Source organism: Mesocricetus auratus, unplaced genomic scaffold (assembly GCF_017639785.1).
Source record: "Mesocricetus auratus isolate SY011 unplaced genomic scaffold, BCM_Maur_2.0 Super-Scaffold_100013, whole genome shotgun sequence".
Taxonomy (NCBI): Eukaryota; Metazoa; Chordata; class Mammalia; order Rodentia; family Cricetidae; genus Mesocricetus; species Mesocricetus auratus.
Genome location: NW_024429196.1, coordinates 55,359,610 through 55,384,447, shown reverse-complemented (window position 1 = coordinate 55,384,447; position 24,838 = coordinate 55,359,610). Strand labels below are relative to the sequence as shown.

At 47.4% G+C, this 24,838-nt stretch overlaps 1 protein-coding gene across 10 annotated transcripts in view; it reads left to right on the top strand.

Annotated features, from left to right (window-relative positions):
* The first annotated feature begins 423 nt into the window (after positions 1–423).
* Slc22a23 (solute carrier family 22 member 23) overlaps positions 424–24,838 on the top strand; it is a 155,465-nt gene continuing 131,050 nt past the window's right edge. For 2 of the 10 annotated variants that reach the window (XR_005880846.1, XM_040755799.1), the window contains exon 1: positions 438–1,527. Coding sequence is in view for 9 of the 10 variants with exons in the window: in XM_040755799.1 (XP_040611733.1) it covers positions 889–1,527 (639 nt within the window). In the remaining variant the exon portion in view is untranslated. Of the gene's footprint in view, positions 1,528–19,574; positions 22,384–24,838 lie in introns of those variants that run through there. The other 8 variants (XM_005066398.4, XM_005066397.4, XM_040755804.1 and 5 more) reach the window with 7 other exon arrangements.

The window sequence follows — 24,838 nt, the reverse complement described above, 5'->3', positions numbered from 1 at the left end:
GCAGGCAACCCTCGGTCTCAGGACCAGGAGTGGGGTGCCAGCTGCCGGGCACCTCGAAAACGAACAGAGGTCACAGAGAGCCGGTGTGCCGGGGGTGGGGTCACTGGCGTCAGTAGGACTCAAGACTGGCAGACGACCTTGTCCCCTCGCTCCCCACCAGCGCCGACTCTGTGGGGACCCCCGCCCGCCGCGCCGAGAAGCCGCCGGAGATCCTGCGGAGGCCGGGGTGTCCCTCTCCCCGCCCCTGCGTCTGTCCGGGCGGTGGCGGCGGCACGGCTCGGCTGGAGGGGGCGCTCGTGCGCAGGAGCGGCGCAGCAGGTGCCGCGGTTACCTCCACCTCGGCGGGGGGAGAGGGGGCGGGCCGGGGCGGGAGGCGGAGGCCGGCTCGGCGAGCCGAGAGCGCGGCCAGCTCCGCAGGCTGGCTGCGAGCTCGCGGCTTCCGGGAGCGCCCCAAGTCCGTGGAGGACCTCCCAGTCCGCAGCCTCCAGCCGCCCCAGCATAGCGCGCACGGGCGTCCGCAGGACGGCGAGTCGCGACAAGGACGCGGGTCCGGCGCAGCGCCGGCTCCTCCTCTTCTCCAGCCGGCTCGCAGCAGCGGGTTGCTTTGGAACTCGGCGAGCGCCCGGGCCGCGGTGCGGATGAGCCGCAGCGACTGACGACTCGACCGGCCTCTGCCGGGCGCCCGAGCGGGGCCACAGAGCCCAGGGCGCGGGGGTGCACGGGTGACATGGGGACGGCCTGACTCGCCGGGCCCGGAGCGCTCTCTCCGGCCGCAGGGCCCTCCTCGGCGGCGGCAGCTGCGGGCGCCCGGCCCGGTGCGCTGTGCCCGGGCGCCCGCCGAGCTCCGCCGCGCTCTATGCGCCTCTGCGGGAGCCGCGGGCCCTGGCCATGGCGATAGACCGGCGGCGCGAGGCGGCGGGTAGTGGTGCCGGACGGCAGCCGGCCCCGGCCGAGGAGAACGGCTCCCTGCCGCCCGGGGACGCAGCGGCCTCGGCGCCCCTCGGGGGACGCGCGGGCTCCGGCGGCAGCGCGGAGATCCAACCGCTGCCTGCGCTGCACCCAAGCGGCGGCCCGCACTCGAGCTGCTGCGCGGCGGCAGCCGCCCCGAGCCTCCTGTTGCTGGACTACGATGGCTCGGTGCTGCCTTTCCTCGGGGGCCTGGGCGGTGGCTACCAGAAGACCCTGGTGGTGCTCACCTGGATCCCGGCGCTGTTCATCGGCTTCAGCCAGTTCTCGGACTCCTTCCTCTTAGACCAGCCCAACTTCTGGTGCCGCGGGGCCGGCAAAGGCACTGAACTGGCGGGTTCCACTGTCACCGGCCGGTGGGGCGACATGGGCAACTGGACCAGCCCCCCGGCCACTCCCTTCTCCACTGCTGCCTGGGGGGCCGCGAGCAACCGAAGCAACAACAGCGACACGCCACCCCTCCCGTCCCCTCCAGGCAAGGGGAACAACGACTCAAATTGTGACTGCCACGCTTGGGACTACGGCATCCGCACTGGCCTGGTCCAGAACGTGGTCAGCAAGGTAAGGGCCACGACCGCCGCGTCCCTGCGTTCTTCTCGTGAACCCTTTTCTTCCGACCTTGGTTGCCTCTGCTCTGCGCTCCATCTTTCTTTCTCTGCAGACCTAGGTCCGAGCCTACCCAGCTGAGGGGCCCAAAATGCTAGCCTGGGTACTCAGAATCCCGCATTGACTGGGCTCTCTGCTGTCCCCCAAAAGAGATGCTCATACTTGGATGTGAAGCTAAGGCTGTTTGCCGCCCTCTGCGGTGCCGGTGACGCTGCATCCGCTTCTAAGGGACCGATTTAGCCTTTTCTAATTTCCACCCAAACTCTTGTCCCAGTGCACATATGGGAAAGGGCTCCCCTCTTTCAAAAGGTTTAAATCCTCTCCTCTGTCTTGCCAGGTGTCAGACTCTGATGGCTCAGCAGCTGTCCTGGAAGATTCAGTCCCTCTTCTAGGTCTGCTCTTTGGAGTCAGGCCATAGCTATGTTCTTTCCGCAGGCCGCCTGTCCCTATGTCTCCCACTAAGAACTAACTATCCATGAAAAATAGTGTTCTAGTCTCAGGCAGTTCTTTCTGGCATACCTCAGCCATCCCACACGTGCCTTGAACAGATTAAAGCCAGTTCAAGAATCGAAGTTATAGACAAAGAAGCAGAGCCCTTTGAAAAGTTCCGTTGCTACCTTACCCCCATCTCAACTATGTGCTGTCCTTTCCAGAGATCTGACTATAGAGTTCAATGTCAGAGTGTTCCCTCAAATGTTTTCTCGGGACTGCAAGTCAGTAGCCCCTATAGAAAAGGAAGAATGCAGGAAACTCACTGGGTGTCATCGCAGCTCTTGTAACAGCAACTGCTCTGGTCTGAGGCATTGAGACCTGGTGAGCTGGTCCTAGTACCCACTTTGTCCTCCCTGTCCCTTGCAGAGGTCCTGTGTCCTGTGTAATATAGCAGGAGTGTTCTGTGAGAGATGTTTGTCACCCTAAAATGGATAGTAGGTGGTGTTAGACAATTATGACCCTAGATACCTATAACTTTCCATTTTCTTGACCTGTACAAAATACTGGATGCCACCTTGTCAAGCAGTGTGTGAAGCATTTGTAGTTTCTCTCCCTTTTGCATTTTAAACAGTGCAGTTAGAAATGGGGCAGTTCTAAGCAGTTTGAAATGCTTTGTCTCAATGTGAGAATGGATTTGGACAGCTTATAATTGTCTGGGTGGAATCCAACCCCACAACTCATGTGTGTTAGTAAACAGTTGTAGTTCATGGATGTGTAAGATGAAACTCTTACATCATCATAATCATTGTTTTAATCTTGTACCAACCTGGCCAGAAGCGCCGTGTCCTGTGGGAACTGTCTGGCACAGTGATCCCTCTGCTCTGCAAGATAATTGGGAAGGTCCTCATAGTGCGTCTCATCTTGACTCATCCCCACAGCCTCTCCCTTCCAAAGGTGCTTCTCTGACTGATTCCCACTCATGAAGGGCAGTATTGCTTATTTTCCTTCTCTTTTTCATCTTCTTGCTCTTTGCTTAGCAGCAGAAACAATTTTAAAAACAGTGACTATTTAAATTGTCATGTGTGCCTGTCAGAATAAGGGTCTGGCAACGCTGGGAGTATTTTTAGCCCCTTTCTGGAGTAAAGGAAGAATAATGGCTTGAAGGAGTACATGTAAAGAGCGCTTTGTGAGCATCAAGTTGGAAGTTAGGAGGTGGAGAATGCCAGACCCCAGACTCTAGCAGTGGGGACCAGGAGACAGCTACTCATCCTGCCAGGCATGGTGTGAAGCAAGAACAAAAATAGTTCCTGAAAACAGACTATATAGAGGCATATTGGAAAGCTGGGCAAGTTTTTAAAATTAGCACTCAGGAAGGGGCTCTGCATGGTGTCACGTGTTGAGGACAAGATGACACTAAGGATGAAGGCCTGGATGCAGTAATTAGAGGTGTGCTTTCTCATACTGTAAAGTCTAGGAAGGACATCATGATTTTCACAGATGAGTATGTCCAGATAGACGAATGCCCTGCCACTGGGTTGTCTTCTGTAACAATACTTGAACAAGAGCTTTTGCAGCACAGTTAGGCATAAAGGTGGACTTTTCTCTGCTAACTGTGTTCACTGGGTTCTGTGTCCATGTGTACAAATATAGAATTCGTACTACGATGCTGCTGGCGTTTTAGCAGTCAAGTGTCTTCTGTCTACCTTGTATGCAGTAGACAGAAGCCTTCTACCTCTTGTCAGTGGATACAAGTTCAAGTTTGAACAAGTTGCCCTGTGTCCCCTTTCCCTGTACTATGAGCCACAGGCTGTCTTCAGCATTCAGTTTGGCTCCTACAGCAGGTGTGCTCCTGAAACACATCCCTGTCCCTTCTCGCCCTGGTTGCTGGTTGGGAAGAGGTAACACAATTGTGGCCTTCATACCTAGATGTAGGAAGAAAGCAGTTAGGCCCAGGATGTTGAATGAAGTGGGTCCCCTGGACTCTGAGCTTCTTTCTCCTCTGAGTTACACCCCTGACATGTACTTACCACCTCAGTTTAGACACTTCCACAAGTGGGGTTCTGTCCCAAGCAGACCAGCCTGCCCTTCCTTGTAAAGAAGCTTGAATTTCAGTGGGTTACATACATTTAAGTTCTCTCATGCCTGTCTGCAAATTATTCCTGAGAATACTTTTTTCCATCATAGAATGAGTACTTGGTAGTCCCTCCCTTCTTCCCTCCCTCCCCTTTTTCTTCCTTACTCCTGCCTTCTTCCTCCCTCCCTCCCTCCCTCCCTCCCTCCCTCCCTCCCTCCCTCCCTCCCTCCCTCCCTCCCTCCTTCCTTCCTTCCTTCCTTCCTTCCTTCCTTCCTTCCTGTTGTTGTTTTTTGTTTTGTTTTCAGACAGGGACTCATTATGTAGCTCTGGCTGTCCTGCAACTCACTCTGTAGACCAGGCTGACCTTGAAATCAGAGAGATCCACTTTCCTCTGTCTCCCCAAGTGCTGGGATTAAAGGCATCCATCAGTATGCCCAGATTCTTTCTTTTTTTTTTTTAGTAGTTTCTTGCCTGGCTGAGAAAATGTCCACCTACTTCAGCTGTTCCATTCATAACAAAGTCAGACGTATTTACTACGGCATGGAAAATATGCCTCTTAAACATGGTACTAAAGCACAACCAAGCTGGTACTGCATGATCTACCCCAAAAGAGAGGTGGATGAATGCCATGCCAGGGAAACCTAGGGTGGATGCACCATTACCTTTAGCAGATATGACATACTTCTGTCCAAAGACTGTGGCCTCCAGTCTACCTTGATTTATCTATTAGATTGCATTCAGCAAGACTTCTCTGCCTCAACTCAGGTAGCATGAAATACAGCTCTGGTTCTTCTCCATTTTTGAATGTTAAGATCTCTCCTCTTGGTATCTTTATTGTTTTGTTTTTTGTTTCTTTTTTGACTGGTTTTGTTGTTGTTTTGTTTTGTCTTTGTTTTTCCCGAGACAGGGTTTCTCTGTGCAACCCTGGCTGGCCTGGAACTCAGAGATCTACTTGCCTCTGCCTCCTGGACACTTGAATTAAATGTCTGCACCACCACACCCAGATGACTTTATTGTTTTCATCTTTTGACTTGATCCTTGAATTTGTTATACACATACACACCATACTTTTCCCCACAGGATCTACAATTCTTACAAATTGATAGTGGTGGTGATGATGTTGGCACCACCTGTATTCTGTACAACTCTTTCTAGTCTCTGAAACATTTATGTGTATTATTTCCTTTGATGAAGAATAGTAACCCAAAGCCAATCTAAACATAACAATAATGCTGACTACAGAAAATGAACACAGATTTGAATGGTTCCTCATAGGAAGCAGGTATTCAACCAACTTCCTTAGCTCTATCCTAGCAATCTGTGCTCTGTGCCCCTACTCTACCGAGCCAATCTGGTAGTGCCTTCAGGATGAATCAGACAAATCCCTTTCCCAGCACAGCAGCTTTGGGGTTCTGAAGATAGGCGGCTCTGGAGTAAACTCCTTTCTCATTCTCTGTGCTGTAGTCCAAAGTTTCTCATGCTGCTAAGATTTTAATAAAAATTATCTAACTTAAAAGAGAAAAGGGGAAATTTAAAAAAAAAGAGAAAAGGGAACTCCATGAATATAAAAGTGCTGTTCTTAATGACTAATACAACTCCCGTGTGGTTCTGTATGAATGTTGCTAGTTACTAAGGCTCACTGTCTTCTGGAATGATCTCTAGAATTTGGTCAGCAAGCAATGTCAGCTAACCTTCTCAAGCCTCTTTTCCCCCTACAGTTGTAGTTTAAATTGTTCATTCATCTCCTGTCTTCCCATGAATTTGCAAAGATTCCTGACCCTTGTCTTGAAAGTTGTTTAATATCCTGGAAAGTAATTTGTATCCCTTTTCTAGAAGTTATTTAAAATGACTTTAGTATAATGTAATTAAGACTAAAACTAATTTTACTATCATTGCAATGGTAATATTTTTTAAAGTGGTTCACAGTGTTATCCTAAACTAGTAACTAGTTTCCACTTTTGAAATGCTTAGCACTTATGCATATTTTCTCTCTTCTAGAGCATTTATTTAATTAAATCTACCATTATTTTGTTTCATATCAAAGGTATTTGTCAATCCTTGGAAATATTTTTTTAAGATTTAATTTTGTTTTTATGTTCATCTTTGCACCCCTCTCCCATGTGTGCATATGTGTGGGTGTGTACACCGTGTGTGCACAGATACCTATGGAGACCAGAAGAGGGCATCAGATCCATTGGAGTTGAAGTTCCAGGTAGTTCTGTGCTGCATGACATGCTGGAAACTGAACTCAAGTCCTCTGCAAGAGCAATAACAACTCTTAAGCAACCAGCTATCTCTCCAGTCCCTCAGAAACATTTTAAATTTCATATACTTGCTGAGGTACTAAAATTTCTTGAGTTATTTTCCTAGTATCATTTTGTCAACCCAGTAGTGACTTTTATATGGCATATATAACACAACAGTGAGCATCTTTGTGCAAATTTCTTTTTTTATTAACTATAATAGATAATGAATTGCATGGTTTAGAATATAGTATAAACAGTTCACGCCTTTAGTCCTAGAACTGAGGCAGAGGCAGACAAATGTCTGTGAGTGTGAGGTGTTCATAGAAAGCTCTAGGTCAGCCAGAGCTACATAGTTAGATGCTGAAAAAAGAAAAAATCCATAGTATAAGTCACACTGGTCTCTGTGCTCCTCAGTTTCACCATGGTTGCCAGATTTTATGTATCCTTACAAAAATATTCTAGTTTCATTTATATACTTATCTCTTGTTTATATCAAAGTTGAGTGCATATCAATATATAGAGAGCTCCTCTTTTTTTTAATGTCTGCATGGTATTCTGTCTGGCTGGACAATAATTTATTCAATTAGTCACTTTCTTTTTTTAAAGTTTTTATTCTTTGATAAGTTTTATTTTCTTAATTCCTTGGTAATTCTTTTTTATCACTTTTTTAAAATTTTTAAATAGCTTGTTTTACATGTCAATCCCAGTTCCCTCTCCCTCCTCTCCTCCTGCACTCCCCATCCCCCCCCCAGCCTCCCACTCTATTGCCAATTCCTTCCACATAGGGGATATCTAGAGTCTGACATTTCCCTCAGGGTAGGGTCCAGGCACTCCCCTAAGAGTCCAGGCTGAGTATTCAATGAGTCACTTTCTAAGAAGGTATCGGGTCATATTTCATCTTTATTGTTTTATATATGTGTGTATGCAATAAGTAATGCCATCGTTACACACAGAAACATTTGCATACGTGCAAGATGTAAGAAGCAGCAAGGTGTTTAAACCCCCTGCATTGTTATTTTGGTAAATGTTCCTCACATGTTCCTTATAAAGAATTTAACAATTTATATGCTCACCAATAGTTTGTATGATACCTCCAAGATTTGGAGAGTTGTCAGATGTTTAAATGTTTGCTAATCTGACAAGTAGAAAACAAAATTTGACTATTGCTGCCATACTTGTGCTTGTCTCAGTCTGCGGCTTCGCCATCTTTGCACATTCCCCTCCTTGGAATAGTCTCCCATCTCTGTGCCTTCATGTGTGTGCATGTTCTCAGGCTATTTCCCAACTGACTGACAGCAGCACTTGTGGCTCTGAGACTGTCTCCCCCTGGGTAATTACCCAAGCGTCTGTTTCTGCTTGTGCTGCTTGTTGTACACACAGCTTGGTTTGGATAGAGTCAAGTGACTTAGTCTTTCCTTCCATGGCTTCTGAGTTTTGGATTAGTAGGTTTATGATTTCCATTGTCCTGGATGATTTGGGGGGAATTCTGGGTTTTCTTCTATTATTTTTATAATTTCGTTTCCTCTTCAGTTTGGTATTGCAACTCTTTTGTTTTTATGGTACATTTCTAGAAATGCTAACACAGGAATAGAACCCACATTTTGTGCATACTTGCTTCTTACCCTCGATTCAGCAGTGCAGAGGCCAGAGCTCTGGAGAGTTCTGACACCCTCCCTCAGGGAATACAACACTCTCCAGGGCTGTAGGACCCTCTCTCCTCTTCCATCATCTTGTTCTGAATAGTTTGGGGTGGCGTTATTTAGTAGAAGTCACTTCAAGCTCTTTTTCTGTCCTTAACAGTTTTTGCAAGTAGTGATTCATTTTGGCCTTTGATCCAAGGCAGAGCTGAGTCAAAGAGTTGGTGTCGTTTATAAGCACATTAGATTTTCTGAGTGCTGTTCCTGGCATTGCCATTGGTTGGTATACCAGAGCCGCTGTGGGCATCTATGTCCATCTTCATATTGAGTAACATATTGTTGGTGACTCCAGGTGGGTCTTCCAGGGGTGTTTAGGTGTTTCCACCATGGAAACTGGCAAGCATCACAGACCAGGGATTGCTGTTTTCTTCAGAAAGACAGTCCTTAAGCATCTGTCACAGAAATAAGTGCAAGCTTGCTCCCTCCCCCAGTCTTTCCTTTTTCCCTCCTTTTTACGTGTGCGTGTTCTGATTCTGTCATCATGTCATGTGCTGAGGATACAGTGCTGGGAGAAAATAGCTCAACTTTCGTGGGCCTGGAAGGCTAATGAGGGAAGCACATCCTAACTGGTCGAGCCGTAGCCTTTTAATTTCAAACTGAGGTAAGTGTATAGAAAGAAAGGGGAATGAGAAGCCAGAACAAAGAAACCTGACCTACAGGGGCTGATGTATCTGAGATGGAGTGAGGGTTGTATATGGGGAGAGAGGCAGAAAAGAACAGCTGAGTTCCCCAGAGGTCTGACAGCGTTTGCAAGGGCCATGTGGCATACAGGAACCTGAGACTGCCTGTCATTGGTGTGGGAACAGGACAAGGACCAGGGCTCATAACCCATGTTAAGAACTTCTCCTGTAATCCCAGAGCAAAGGGAATACCATCAGAGTATTGATCAGAGTTGGCGATACGAGGGGATGAAAGTTCATGTTTTTAAAATGTTCTCTGTCACTGGCAGCATCGAGATTTGATGGTTTGATATGCGGCGTGTACTGGGCTGTGCCAGCTAGGTGTGCAGAAGACAGCACAGTCTAGAAGGGATGTGAGCTCAGTCAGAGAGGCGATGACATGGACATGGGAGAAAGAAAGACTGACAGGAAGGTGGGGTGCAGAGGACCTGGGCCCCACATTGCAGCTGCTGTGGATTGTTCATGAGGAAGGCAGCCTGTAGGGTCCCTGGGGGACCTGGTATGTGTATGCTACCGAAAGGCGCTGGGTGGAAGGAGAGTCTGAGATGGAGCGGTGGGATAGCACACCGGAGCTCTGAGTCCAAGCCAGACATTGAGCAGCCCATAGTAGAAGAGGCCCTGACTGCCCCTCCCTGGGCTTGGATAGGAAATGCTGGTCCTTAGGAACAGCCTAGTATTTCATTGGCTCTCCTGCTAAAAATGGGAGTGCGCTAATTGCATTTCTACAAGGCTGAAAGCAGATTTGGAAAACATTATGCACCCACTGTCCACTTTCCCAGCACCCCTAGGCTAGACAGAGGTCACATTGGGTGTGGGGTGTCGAATCAGTAGGACCTTCTTGTCCAGAGACTTTAGTTTACATAAAATGGAGCTGAGGGGCAATTGCTATATCCAGTTCTTATCACCCACTGCCTCTTGTAACCTAGCAGATGATCTTTTGTGGTCTAAGAATGCCCCTGAGCACATATTTGGGTTGCTGTGAAGTTGAGGTGTGCTATATTGTGGCTCTATGGGGGTAGGTTTTTGTCTCTGGGCAAATTTCTCTAACCTCTGCCCCCTTGGCCTTTGTAGACCCCTAACTTGACTTCATCATGCTTCCTTTGAAACGGCAGACACAGAGACACTGAGATGCCAGACTGTCAGGGCTCCCTGTCATCGCTACATAGACTGCCTGGCTTTTTTGACCTGAGCTCTACCTGTTTTTTTGTGTGGGACCTCTCTAGGTCCCAGCTGGCCTCAGTTCGTCCTCAAGCTGTTCCACTAACCTGAATACCCTTCCCTTCAGTCTTCAGCCCACAGGTCCCTGTTCATCCTTCGAGTCAGCATCATCTGACTGACTCCTCCCAGCGATGGTAACACTTACCCAGAATGCAGTCTGTTTGCCTCCCCACTGGAGGTCTTTGACCCACAAACTCTTATCATACACGCCCCAGTGAGCCCCTTAAACATGGCATGGTGAAACGTGAGGGAGCATTTCCTCAGATGGCGGGTGTGGTTGGCACTGTCAGAGCTCCAGCTTGGGACCAGCTTATCAAATCTAGATTGTTTTTCCCAGCTTCCTCATTGGCAGGGCGGAGTACCTGCTGCCTTACCTCCTGGCAGTGAGAGGACAGAACACCTGGGAAGCCATGCTCCACCCCTCCACCTGGCAAACAGGAGGTACCTGGCTGCCAATAGAAGCCCTGAGATGGATGAGGTGATAGGGTCATACCTGAAAGGGCAATTTATCTCACCGGAGCATAGAAGGGGAGGTGTCTCCCTGGAGAGCTGGGTGTACCCTGTACATGGGAATCCTGCACCCAGAGTGGTGTAGCAGTCGGGCCACCAAGGATTCTCTCGTGGTTGGTTGGCTGGTAGGTAGAATTCTAATCTGAGAACTAAGCAGGTCACTAGCCACAGGGCTCGAGGCTCACAGGATCAGAGAAGACACGGGGAGATGAATGCCATGTGGTGCATAGTGAGTTCAGCACACTCTAATATCTGACTGAGCTGTCCTGGGGAACAAGACGATCAAGAATGGAATTTGAGAAGTATCCATGGTGACAGTTGCCCACTGCAGGGCTAGGTGGAAAGCAGTGAGAGTTTTTGTACAGGACACTTTACCTAGAGTCTCACCCTGGGCAGTTTTTTCAAGGTCATTGGTTTTGGCCACAGCACTCATTGACCTTTTACTAGGGTGGTGGGAATTAGTCGTTTTGTTCGTTTCTTTGCTCATCAGACTCAAGGCTGGCTGTCCCCAGTGGCATAGCTCCCTCCACATAAGTGACCAGAGACTAACAGGCTCTGTGCTTCTGTGAAGGGTGGTGGTCATGAGACTGACGGACCACGTTCCCACCACAGATGTCACTGCTACAAAGCTAAGCAGGCACTGCACCTCGGGGTTTTCCTAGTCTGTCTGTCTCATTTTTAACTTACTGGTTTATATTCAATCATTTCCTGCCCCCACCTTGTTGTATTTCACATCTTTTTCCACATTTCTTTTGGTGAAATGCCAAACTCATTTTGGGAGAGTTTGCCAAGAAGCTGTGTCACAAAGCCATGAGCAGGTGTGTTTCAGGTCTCCAGTGGCCGGGTTGTACATCATGGAGGAGCCAGGGAGCCAGCGCTCACGCTGCAGAGTGTGGCTCCAGGAGTCAGGCTGTCGGTTCACTTATCTGGACTGAAAACCAAAGAGCTGAGTCATAGGGATGTGTGGCAGAGAGTGTTAAGTCATAGCACTGCTAGTGAAGTGTTTATCAGACTTTTCTCTTTGAACTGGAGAAAAGAGGCAGCGTTTGTATGATCCTACGCGCTAGTGGTCATATTTTACTTCTAGTTGTCATTTTTTAGTAAGGAGAGGATGTCAGAGAGGCTCCCAGAGGTCATGCTGAATTATGGTTTATACTTTCAGCCTCATAATTTGTACTTCATACTGTTTCCTCCCAGATTAGATTACAAGCCGCCTCTGTGCTCGAAAGACACTTCACAAATTGAGCGCCCTTTTTTGTCACTTACTGTGTACACATAGAATGTGGGGCGAACACAAAGTTGTTGCCATGTGTTTTTAAAAAACTTGCTTCAATTTTTAAAAATTTGATAATATAAATCACAAAATTGACCGTTGTTGAGAATGTTTGGTGTCGGGGGAGGGAGGGGGGAAGAAAAGAATGCTTGGTGTCGCTGTGTTTGTTCACACACTTGTGCGTAGCCTCTCCCAGTCTGTCCCTTTCATGGTCTCAGTTACAGCCTTGTCCCCATTTAAACAGTCACTTCTCATCCTTCAACCTCCAGCTACCAGTGGCCACAATTCTACTTTCTTTTTTCTGTGATCTTGACTTTCTAGGTATTTCATGTGAATGGAGGCATATATGTCCCCATACAACTGTCATATGTTGCTGAAGATGTTCCCAAGGTTCACCTGTGTTGTAGCATGTGTCAGAATCTTTCTAAAGGTGAATTGTGCTATATTTACGATACACCCTATTTTGTTTAGGCTCTCATCCATGACTGACACCTTGAGCTGCACCTTCTCATTGAGTCATTGCAAACCACGATTGGGAACTTGAGTGTGTGCTGTTGAAGACAACTAGTACAATCCCTCTCATTTTCCGTCTCACAGGCAATTTTCTGGCCCTGTGTAGGGCCTGCTTCTGGTCTTTGTCTCAGAATGTCACCACGGGGAGGTGTCGTAGATGGTGGCATACCTGGAGAAGGAGTTCATGCAGAGGTCGATACATCTGTAATGTGAGGATCCAGATAGAGAGCGGGGTCAGGACCTGAGGCTTAGAGGTGCAGAGGTGGGCACAGCTTGGAAGGTGGATGTGGTGCCCAGGTAAGAGGACATATTGAAGCCTAGGAGCCCAGAAGGTTTCCAGAGGTGCAAAGGAGGCAGGAAGGCCCTGGCCGGATGTGCCGTATCTGATGCCCAGGAGAAGGATGTCTGTTTTGACTACGAATGGAGACAGAACTTCCTCTGCCAAGGAGCTGGTGATAGCTGAGAGGGGACATGGACGGGGGAGGGGGGCTCAGCCTGGATGTAGATATGGGACTCCACCCTCTTTGGGCCTGGAGTTTGTCTCTAGGTAGGAATTCGGTTCCCTCTCCTGCACTAAACAATGAGTCTCTTGAAATTTGTAAACAGGAAAATGACAGAAGAGGGAGATTTTATAACACGGGAGGCACAGAGGAGAGAAGCCTGCCTTTGTCCTAGCCTCATGCCCCCCCCTCTCCCCCAGGATTCTGCCCACAGTCCCCTCGAGTGCTGTTCCCATCATATTCACATTAGTCTCTACCTTTTGAAATGCCCTCTGCAACCTCTGTCTTACATGTGGCTCTGTCCCTGCCTACGTGTCATTTCTTGTGCATGTATGTCCCCCTGGGAGGTGGCAGTGAAGCTCAGTGTGCCCACTGGCCACTCTATGGTCTCTGCTGCTGCAGATGACTGTCAGACTAGTCAAATGACGGGACTCATGGGACTGCTGGCAGACTTCAGTTGGCCTCCCTGGATTAGCTCATACAGCTGCCATCACAACAACACAGGCAGGGCAGTTTAAAACAGGGGACATGAATTTTCTCAGCTGTGCCTGCTGAGGTCCACTCAGATCACAGCAAAACAGGTCTGGTTTCTCCTGACACATGCCTCCACTTGCAAGTGGTTGGCTTTCCTTTCTAGTCACCACCTAAGCCCTGTGTGTCCCTGTCCTGGTCTCTTCCTCTTTTTCTGTGCTGGGATGGAACCCAGAGCCTCTGGTGTACCAAACCTGTACCCTACCACTGAGTCACCTCCCCCAATCCTTCCTCTTGGAAAGGCACCAGTCATATTGGATTAGAGACCAGCTACCTCATTGAGGGCCCTGTCACTAAACATTGTCCCATTCTGAACATACTGGTTCTAGGGGTACAGTTTCGAGCACAACCCTGGAATACCAGCTCAGTTCTGAATAGAGCAGCCCCATACGGGTCAGATCTGAAGCCCTAGACTTGTTATGTGCCGGACTCTTTTGGGCTCTGTGATCTTATTTTTCTCTTTTGCTCCAAATCTCATCACTTAGTATCCACATTGTAGCTGAGCAGTTCTTGCTGCTGGCTAGACTTTCACAGTCCCTGGCTGGCTTTCATGCTTCTGTCCCCACCCAAACCTGTGTACCAGCTGCTAATCTGTTTCCAAGGTAATAAATACCATGTTTTTGAAACCCCGAACCTACCCCTCCATGGCACCCCCTACCTCCCTCAGTACTGCTTGCCTCCCTAGTCCAACAGTCCTGTCCCATACCCCACTGCACTGTGGATCCTCCGCTCTGGGACATGCTGAGTGGCACCAGTAAGGAGGCCAGTAAGGGGAAATGGCTCCCATCTGAGTGAGAGCACATGCTTTAATTATAATATAGCCCACATACAGGCCATCTCAAACCCCAAGTGTGAATCCGTGGAACTATTGATGATGAAGAGAAGTTCAACTCATCTTAAAAAGCCACTGGATATCTGAAGCCATGAGGGCTGGGGTCTGAATGGCATCATCATTGTGAGTTGGTGTTTTTCAGAACTTGGTGTCACACTGCCTTTTCTTAGAAGGACCTAGGCTTATTGGTAAGCTTTGGGAAATCCCCAAGACATCTGTGGTTTAAAGATGCTCCTTGGATGATTCCCCTTAGGGACTTTTATTCTCTTTATTTGGTTGTCACACCTAGGTGTAAGGAGGACATATGGCTGCTATTGGCATCTAGCTGGTAGAGGCCAGGGCTGCTGCTCATCCTACAGATCTAGATCCAGCCCTGATGCCCCAGTGTAGAAAGTCTGGCTTAGGCTGATATGAGGGTGGATGGGTATTTTCTGACCACACCCAGCAGATGTCCCTGCTGTGGAGAATCGGCTCTGTGACCTGGGCTCCTCTGCTGTGCAAGTGAGAATCTAGGGAGGAAGGAGGGATCACACTGGCATCTCCTGCAGTTCCTCAGTGCTAATAAAGTTCAGGCATGTTTACAGCCAGCAGCATACCTGGGAACACGGCGTTTACATGTTGTATTTCTGCACAAATGGAGGTTACTAACGACCAAGACTCTTTTTTTTCTTTTTTCTTTTTTCTTTTTTTGGTGTGCATGAAGGATTGAGAATCAATCCCAGGGCCTTATGCATGCTAGGTGCACACCACTGAGTTCTATCTCCAGTCCCTCTTTTTTCTTTCTACTTTTCAAGAATATTTTTGAAATTATTATTACATCATTCCCCCTCCCCCATTCATTCACTCTCTCTGACTCTTCCCATTCATCCTTTCACTTGCTCTCTCTCAAATTCATGACATCTTTTTAGTTGTTGTTACACACACCACACATGCATGTGCTCTCTCTCTCTCTGTCTCTCTGTCTCTGTCTCTGTCTCTGTCTCTCTCTCTCTCTCTCTCACACACACACACACCTAAATAATAAATACAACCATTAGTAGTATAATGTAACTTGTATGTATTGTATGTATATGATTTCAGGACTGGCCACTAGGTATTGAGGTCTCATTAATTTCCTCTCTCCGTGTTACCATGCCTTGATCAGGTCCTGCCTAAGCAGCCATGCTGATGAGATTTCATAGGTGTAGCTGCCCTGCCATTTCTAGGAGACACATTCTTACAGTAAAATTCCTGTTTCTATGCCTCTTCAATCTTCTATCTTCTCTTCTGCAATGATCCCTGAGCCTTAGGCACAGTAGTTGTGTTGTAGATGTATCTGTTAGGGTTGGGCATCACAGTTTCTTGTTCTCAGCATTTTGATTGGTTGTAGTTTTCTGTATTGGTCTCCATCTGTTGCAAAGACATGTTTCTTTGATGAGGGGTAAGAAACACACTTAACCTGTGGGTGTAAGAATAAGTATTTAGAATGCAGTTAGGGACCATCTCCAGCCCCTCTTGAAAACTGGAGCTTTGCACTTCTCCTTAGAATAAAGGTTACCAGAAAAGGAAACATTTAATTGGAAATAAAGGGTATTTGTGTGCAAAATGTCTCTAATTCAGACATGCCTTCTCCATAATTAACTCCCGGGGAGGTGGTCTCCTGGTGTTTCAGGCAGCAGGAAAAGAGAGCTCTCCCACAGGACACAGACGTAGAACACTGGAGGCCAGGGCTATTCATTAGCATTGGGGACATATGCTCAGCAATAGACAGAGGTCCACTTCCTTCCTCAGTGCCAGGCAGTAAGCCTTAGTGGCCCTAGCATAATACCTCTCACCTGGGCTGGAGATTAACAACCATACTTGTCACTTCTTCAAGGAAGTATGTTGTCTCTGCTCTAGAAGTGGTGGAACCTGGGAGAATGGAGCCAATAAATAAGGACTAAAGTCTCATGCAATAGCCAACTTTATTCAGAGCATCAGGCAGCCTATACTCTGAGTGTTAAGAAAAGTCACATGAGGAAAGTGTCCAATCACAAGGGCAAGCAGCATGTGGCAGACAAGCTGCATATGACAAAAAACAAACAAATAAAAACCATGTTTTTCCACAGAGGCACATAAACAAATAAGAAAAGCCTGTTGTGATGAATAATTTGTAGCAAACTCACTCCTCTCTGCTACACCTGGGAGGAGCACAAAAGCACATTCCAAGAACAATTCCATGTTTTGGAGAAACTGAGGTCATAAGACTCTTGTCTTATTTTCTTGGAGTTTTCTCACAAGCACTCAGAATTCTCCTTACATGACTCCATTCTTGGACTGTTCTGACAGTGTGCCATCTGTTAACCAAGACTGAAGTCTAAGTGGCTCTTGTAGCCACCATCCAGGTCCCCAGGCCCAAGCTCCCTGGCCCTCCTTAGCTGCTCACTCTAGAGTCTGCCCACTCACGTATGTCCTTTGAGTGGGTATTATATCCTTGTCTGAGTGTGCCTGGCACTCCTGGTACTGCTAGTAAAGCACTAATGTGAGACCTCACCATGTGCTGGTATGGGACACCGGTCTGGCTGATCCTCAGAAGCTGATGGCAGCCACCAGAAGGGATCTGACATGCAAAAAGAGATGCTTTTTTTTGTACGGCTCTATTTACAGTTTGCTGGTCTCTGCAGCTCAACTGCATGGTGAGCCTTCACCCTGTACTCCAGGTTGGATAGTTTTTGTTTAGTTATTACTTCACTTTCATAGATTTATTTTTAATAATTTTCTGACAAGTCCCATAAGATCCTTGCCTATGTAATTGGTTTCTCACTTGCCTTCTTATTCTATCTGTGACTCTAGTTCATTTTAGGCAGAGTCTTTGAAGAGTGGTCAGAGGGAGGGGTAGTGAAGAAGGCAGGACTCCACGCTGGTGATGAATCTCATTTCCAGAAGTAGTTTTGGAGGAAGCCAGAACAAATCCCACTTAACAGGTGAAGGTGTGTCAACCAACCTTTAGTGAAACACAACACCTGAGCTAATCAGCGCAAGAAGAAAGGTGTGTTTTGATTTACTGTCTTGGAGGTGTCCTTCTACAGCCAGTTGGCCCTTTGCTTCTGGGCCTCAATAAGGCAGCATGCTGTGGAGGATGGAGTGTGGTAGAGGAAGACTTTCCTCATGGGGCTTAGAAACTGGGTCAGAAGAAGAAAAAGAGCTGGGGCTCTTATATCCCCTTCAAGGCTCACCTCCTAGTGGACTTGTTATCTCCCTGCAGCACCATAGACAGAGACCAGGCCTTTACCACTTGGTCTATGAGGGATTCATTTCCACACTAAGGCAGAGGTTATATTTAGAAGGCAATTTGATAGGCATAACATAGCCATCAAGGAAAATGTCAACAATAGCTTCCCTCCAAACAGGCTTACAATACCTGGTGTGAGATACCTCCTGTGAAGAAGGCTTGCAATCCAACTGGAAAAGCATCAGTTACCCTTGTACAGCCATGCCACTATTGTACCAATGGGTACATTTTGCCTGGCAGGCTGGTATTGCCACTCACAGTGTTCACAGCTGAGTAAAAGTATTGATTTTTCCACCAAGTAGCCTGCGTGACACCTTCTGGCACTATGAAAGCTGGCTAAAAGAGAGGGAACTTCTAGCTCAGTCCTGGTTTGATTTCTCTGTGTCCTGGAACGATAGCATATGGTGTTTTCAACAGTAGGGACCTCCCTTACCAACAACGCATAGAAAGACTTGTGGATTTTCACTTGATAACTCATGGCTTCTGGAATCTATTTTATCCATTCACACAGGATACCTCCTTTCAAACAGGATTTTATTTTATTTTTTTAAATTTCCATGAAGAACAGGTTATTTTTCCTTTTTTAAAAAATTTAAATTAGAAACAAGTTTCTTTTACATGTCAATCCCAGTTCCCTCTCCCGCCTCCTCCCTGTCCCCCACCAGCCCCCTATCCCATTCCCTGTCTGCTCCCCAGGGAGGGTGAGACCTTCCATGGGGGATTTTCAAAGTCTTTCATATCATTTGGAGGTCCTAGGCCTTCCCCTGTGTGTCTAGGCTGAGAGAGTATCCCTCTATGTGGAATGTGTTCCCAAAGTCCATCCCTAGGAATTAATACTGATCCACTACTAGAGGCCCCATAGTTTGCCTAGGCCTCCTAACTGACATCCACATTCAGGAGGTCTGGGTTGGTCCTATGATGACTTCCCAGCTATCAGTCTGGGGCCCATGAGCTCCCCCTTGTTCAGGTCAGCTGTTTCTGTGTGTCTCTCCAACCTGGTCTTGATCTCTTTGCTCATCACTTCTCCCTCTCTGCAACTGAATTCCAGGAGTTCAGCTCAGTGTTTAGCTGTGGGTGTCTGCTTCTGCCTCCATCAGCTACTGGATGAAGACTCTAGGATGGCATATAAGGTAGTCATCAATCTCATTCTCCGGAAAGGGCATTTAAGGTAGCCTCGCCACTATTGCTTAGATTGTTAGTTGGTGTCAACCTTGTAGATCTCTGGACATTTCCCTAGTGCCAGATTTCTCTTTAAACCTATCATGGCTCCCTCTATTATGGTATCTCTTTTCTAGCTCTCCTCTATTCTTCCCCTGACTCAATCTTCCTGCTCCCTCATGTCCTCCTCTCCAGCCTCTTCTCCCCTTCTCTTTCTCCTAACTCCCTCTCCCCTTTCCCCGTGCTCCCAATTTGCTCAGTAGATCTTGTCTCTTTCCCCTTCTCCAGGGGGTATGTCTCTCTTAGGGTCCTCCTTGTTTTCTAGTTCTCTGGTGGTGTGGATTTTAGACTGATAATCCTTTGCTCTATGTCTAAAATCCATATATGAGTGAGTACATACCATGTTTGTCTTTTTGTGGCTAGGTTACCTTAGGGTGGTTTCCTTCTAGTCCCATCCATTTGCTGAAGAGCAGGCTTTCTTATAGAATTTCATATGCAAAGTTTTGGTTGACTCTACCCATCTTTCCCCATCTCCTTGTCCCCACTTCCATGCCTACTCAAACCTTTCCATCCCCGACATTCTCACACTTTCATGTCACATTTGCACTATACACTCCTGCCCTTAAAGTCCCTGTTTCCCCTCTCATAGGCCCCATTCTAGTTTCCCGAGAGGCCGTGTTCTTTTGTTTGGTTGTTTGTTTTAATATTGCTGACCCAAGAGTGAGGAACTCTGATGAAGGCTTGCCTACCCCACTACACGTCTTCCATGCTGTGCATTTCTCCGCACTTGCTCACGTGCGTTTGCTTGCTCAGCACCGTAGACTTGTGCGACTACCGCAACACTGTGAGCAGTGCTCTCCTTTCCCACACGTCGTGTCCGTTATTTCCCCCCGTTCTTCAGTTCAAGTTGATTGGCAGAATCAGGCCAGCTGTGGAACACCTTGACTTTCTGAGTCAGGCAAAGTTCCTTCTTTGTCTCTCCTTTTCAGAGGACACTGAAGGGATGAGAAGGGGCTGTGGGGGAAGGGAGGGCACCTCCAAGAGATGTGGCTCCTTGATCCTGACAACTATGATCCTATTTCTTCCAGGCCTCACCCCCCAGGGCTGATGGAGGGGCCCTGAGAACTGATGGTGTCCTGTGGGTGGAGAAAAGCCGCCACACTGAGAAGTGAAACTGATAAGCAGCTACCCTGTGTAACCTCAGGGCGACTCAGGGTTGAGTTTTATCCTATGTTGATGGCATATGAGAGAGGCATCCCTTCTCTTTGTAGCTGTTTCATCCTTCTGTGAAGATGACCATGTGAGGACAAACACCTGGGGGTTGATAACATCCTTGGGCAAAACCCCAGACAACAAAGAAGATGTCCTGCCTCCTCTTATGCAGCCCACTATAAAATGCAAAGGGCTAGATAGATAGAGTCCTGTTTGTAGGGGAATTCCAGTGAGCAACGGACTAGACTTCTTTGGTGAATCTTCCCTGCAGGAACCCACTTTCTCCCTTTCCTAATAAGTCCAAGAGGGGCCAAGGAAGTACTTCCAAGCATGAGTTGGTGAGAGAAACCAGCGCCTTTCCAATTCCTCTCCCAGTTAATACCCTTGAGGAGAGCTGTGAGGGTACGTGGGCATCCCATTTGACTGGGATATCCGAGAAGCTGGGCTGTTCTCCAGGCTGTTCACGCTGCTCCAGTTTGTGAATCAGTCTGAGTGTTTTCAGGAAACTTGTGTGTGCTGTGTAAGCATGTCACCCTAACTGGGGCTATGCTCCTTACAAAGCAGGTTAGGTAGCTGATGGTGCTCTTCCAATATGATAACCATTAGAGGTGGAGCCCCCAAATATTCTGAGTGATGCTCTCAGCCTAGTGGCTGCTAAAATGATGATGCCCAAGAGGAAAGACAGATGACAGGTGACCAGTAACTACAAATTCTGCCTTGCTTACTTCCAAGGTGGCCAAACAGCAGCCCTCCTGACAGCATGGAGGTAAGGATATCTGGAGGAGCAGGGCCAGGAATTTGGTCCTCTTCAAAGGCTGGAATCCTTGACTGGGCTATTTCTAACAATAGCAGCATCTATCAAAAGATCAACATAAAACGGTTTAATTTGTCTTCATTTTGTGATGTGCGTTACGCCCAGGGCCCTGAGCACGCTGAGCACATGCTGGGGTTTGCAACTCGCTACCCACGTCTCACTGAGCAGTCATAGAAAACTGCTCAGGATTGGAACATGCTCTTCAAAGTGGAAAAGACGTGTTTGTTCCCCGAGGCCAGGCACTCGTTCTGCTGGTGGGCAAGGCATCTCTACTTTGTCCTCCACAGACAAGCTTGGGGGAAAAGGACACTTGCTGACAGCAAATGGCTTTCTGGTGGCCTGTCAGTGATGGCAAATGCTGGACTTCAAGGGCTGGATCTCAAACATGTCTCAGGAAGGGGCAAACAAGGCTGAAGATAGGCTTGAAGGCAGGGACTGCTCCAGGGCTGTCTGCCAAGGGTCTCAAAGTACTGCACGTCTGTATTTAATATATATAATGTAACTTTTTTTCATCTTAGCTGCTTTTGAATCGCAAGCTTCCTTGGTGTGAAATACATTTACATTGCGCAGAAATTGCCACTTTCTGATCCCAGGGCCTCTTCATCTCTCCAGACTAGCCATCTGCACCCTTCTACTTCTGACTTCCTGTGTCTCTGTTCCAGCTCTGGTCAGCCCATATGCTCTGCATTTATGCACTGGGTCCTCTAGGGACCTTGAGTGAGTCAAATCATACAGTAAGTGTCCTCCGTCCGAGACAACTAACTACACTGAGCACCGTGTCCTCAGGGCCCCCTATGTGGTAGCCTGTGTCAGGTTCTCTTTCCCTTTTCAGGATGAATGATAATTAGATCTCATGTGTATACCACACTTTACCCATGACTCCAGGGATGGGCACTTGAGCTATTGAGACTGGTACTCTAAACACATGAGCGGATAGAACTTAGTGCCACACAGGGGTTTTTTTGTTTTTGTTTTTGTTTTTTGTTTTTTGTTTTAGGTAGCAAGATGAGTTCGGAGAGGCTAAGGTCATATAAAAAGCTGCTTGCACAGCACAGAGCCACCAGTGAACCTTGGCAGGTTGAATGGTTTTCCTGACAGACGGGCACGTGTGCCGGGCAGTTAGACTTGACTTTCACAGTTGACTGCTTTCTGCTATGACTGACCTTTTGCGGGTCACTTCCTAAGGGTGTTTAATATTTGCCCATGTCCTAACCAGTTAGTAGTGATAGCCCCCTGAGAAGATAAAGCAATGCTGTTTGCACTTTCTCTGATGGGAGGTGTGAAGTATTCCTTTGCTTATGCTTCAGCATACATTAACTCCCTCTCCACCCCTCAGGTGGGCTGTGAGGGGCAATGGGATTGCTGCACCCCAGCCTTACAGGTAGCATTTCCATGTGTTAGAATTATCGGTGTGTTTATTAGATTACAAAGGGCAAGCAGAATATGCATGTAAGCATCTCTCGTGTTCTATAGTCCAACCATCTGCACTTGAAAGTGTGGATAGAGGTGAGAGTTTCCAAATAAGTTTGGAAAATGTGCCACACAGAGCACAACTCCCCTTTCAGGATTCATATTGACATTTCAGAGGCGGTGAGAAGGTCCTGCAAAGGAGACATCAGCTTAACTTTCTTTAACTGAACATTTCTGAAAATTATTTCAAAAATAATTAGTATCAGTCATTGATCCTCTCTCCTCCTTGTTCTTTTTTGTTTGTTTTTTGTATTCTGTTGCTAGAGTGTAAACTCAGGGTCTTGCATATGAGCTCCATGGCTAGCCTGATTCTCTTACTTAATGACCATCTACCGATGCCCTCTGATGTCTCCAGCAAACACATCATCTGTTAATGGAACCGGGGCCATAAATACAGGGAACACAAAAGGCTCCCTTTATGGATCCTTCACTTCAAAAATCATTTTTTATTATTTGTTGTTGTTGTTGGTACTACAACAAGTGGTGGTGGTGGTGGTGTGTTCATGTGTGTGTGCATGCCTGTGTGTGTGTGTGTGAATGATATATGTGAGTGTGTGTGTGAATGGTGTGTGTTTGTGAATGATGTATGTGAGTGGGTGTGTGTGTGAATGGTGTGTATGTGAATGATGTATGTGAGTGGGTGTGTGGGTATGAATGGTGTGTGTGTAAATGATATATGTGAGTGTGGAGTGTGTGTGAATTGTGTGTGTATGTGAATGATGTATGTATGTGTGTGTGTTTGTGAATGATGTATGTGAGTGGGTGTGTGGGTATGAATGGTGTGTATGGGAATGATGTATGTGAGTGTGGGGTGTGTGTGAATGGTATGTGTGTGAATGATGTATGTGAGTGGATGTCCACCGGCAGACACAGAGCAGTTCTGTGCTTCTACCTTTGTATGGGTTCTGTGGGTCAGATTCAGATCGTCAGGTTCTTACAGTAAGGACTTTTACCCACTGAACCATTTTACCAGCCCCAGGGATCAGTCAGTTTACTTGTTCATCTTGTCTTTTGCTTCTGATTTGACTTGGGGAAATGCTACATGGGCTAGCTTGATTGTCCCTTGCCCCACTTTGGCAGGGCTGCACTCTGTTGACTATTCCATAGGAGATGGAGACCCTTACTTTGGAAAGACTGAGAAGGAAGGAACTCCAGTGTCCTGGTTTGTTAAGACCAACCATGCCACAGACCCCACAAATGCCACTCACTAAATGCAATATTGCAGCTATCTCCAGAACATCACAGAATCCTAGCCCCAGTTCCAACAGGAGATCCCCACTGGATCTACTCATCCCAGGCCTGTTACCTGAGGCAGGTGGGACGGGTTGAAGCCTCCCAAGAGTACAGGTTGCAAGATTATGGTGTAGAACCATGTGTGGGCAACTCTGCAACAACCTTGGCTTATGAAGGATGCTCTGAGAAGATGTGAGTTTTCTTCTGCATACTGCATTTCCCCAACCCCTGCCCATCCATCAAAGAACCGATCACTCGTGGCCAGCAGCACTCTTCAGGAAGGCTTCCTGCCGTCAGCTTGCCAATGCCTTCAGCTTTGATTTGAGAAGACATCTTGGACAACCATTTCTTAATTAACTTGTCTCCAGAATGCCAGAGGCACCCACACAGCCAGGGACCTGTTCTCACCAGTGTCTACATGGAGTGCAGCCATGCCCTTGTCTCTTTGGACCCAAGGGCTGTGTCTGAAGGGTTGAGCCCCAGCTGAATGAAGCCTGGCTGGCCCAAGAGGAGCCAAACTGCTTGGTCACCTTCTGCTGTCACACTGCCAGTTCATCAGTGTTTGTAGCAAGGTGTGTGTGGTGGGGTTAGCACCCGTTAGAGTCTAACATGCCAGCTTTTGAGAGCCATCTTGCCACCGTTTGCTCAAGGTCAGTGAGATGGTATGCTTAGGGGCTGATTCCAGGAAGTGCTAAGCAGGGCTGAGTTGCAATTCCTAGGATGCTGCTGGGAAAGTCAAAGTAAAGGGCATCGTACTCTGGAGATCTAGGAGGGCTTGAAAACTGGAGACTACCATGTAACAGTGTGCTCACACATGGCCTTTCCTATCCTCACAGCTCCTCTCTTCTACCCAGTGCTGGCTGTGCAGACACGCTATAGAATAGTAAAGTACTCCATAATCGGACCAGCCCAACGTGACTTACTGAGTAAATGAAAACCTTTTTGGCAGTTGCTGTATTGCTTTCAGACTCAAGTGTTACTCACCAACAGTCAGCGAACCCTGAGGACTGCTCAGCAGGCCGACAATACAATAGAAAGTACCAGCATGTGCCAGTCACTGCCCTGGCACACCCCCAACATTGCTCTTGACCCTCACAACAACCATGTTGAAACAGAACTTGCACAAGGGTCAATTCCTTGTCCAGGGTCACACAGCTGTCATGGGGCAGAACTGGAATGGAGATGCCTGTTCATCGGACTCAGAAATCTGTGCTGTCACTGTGAGTCCCTGCTCTAAGCCTGATGGTTACACTCAAACACCATTCTCAACCCCCATGGATGACAGTGCCCATGTAAGAGGTCTGTGTCGATGAGTGAGTGACAGCCTTGTCAAAGTAGCTGGCAGAGTACCCAGGAAGAGCACTTAATTTGTGAAATAGATTTGTTCTTTTAAAAGGGACTTCTCTATTTTTAAAAATAAATTTTCCATGTGCCTATTTCTCAATCAATTTTAATAATAAAACGGTAATATCTTTCCCTGGGAGAAAACCACTCATAGTGAACAATTGAGTATAAGGTTTCAAAACTACATTCTGCCATACGTTTCACATACTATCATATATTATTTAAATAAAGTATGTTTGAAGAAATCATGAAGAAGTAAAGGATTAGGCAGATAAACTT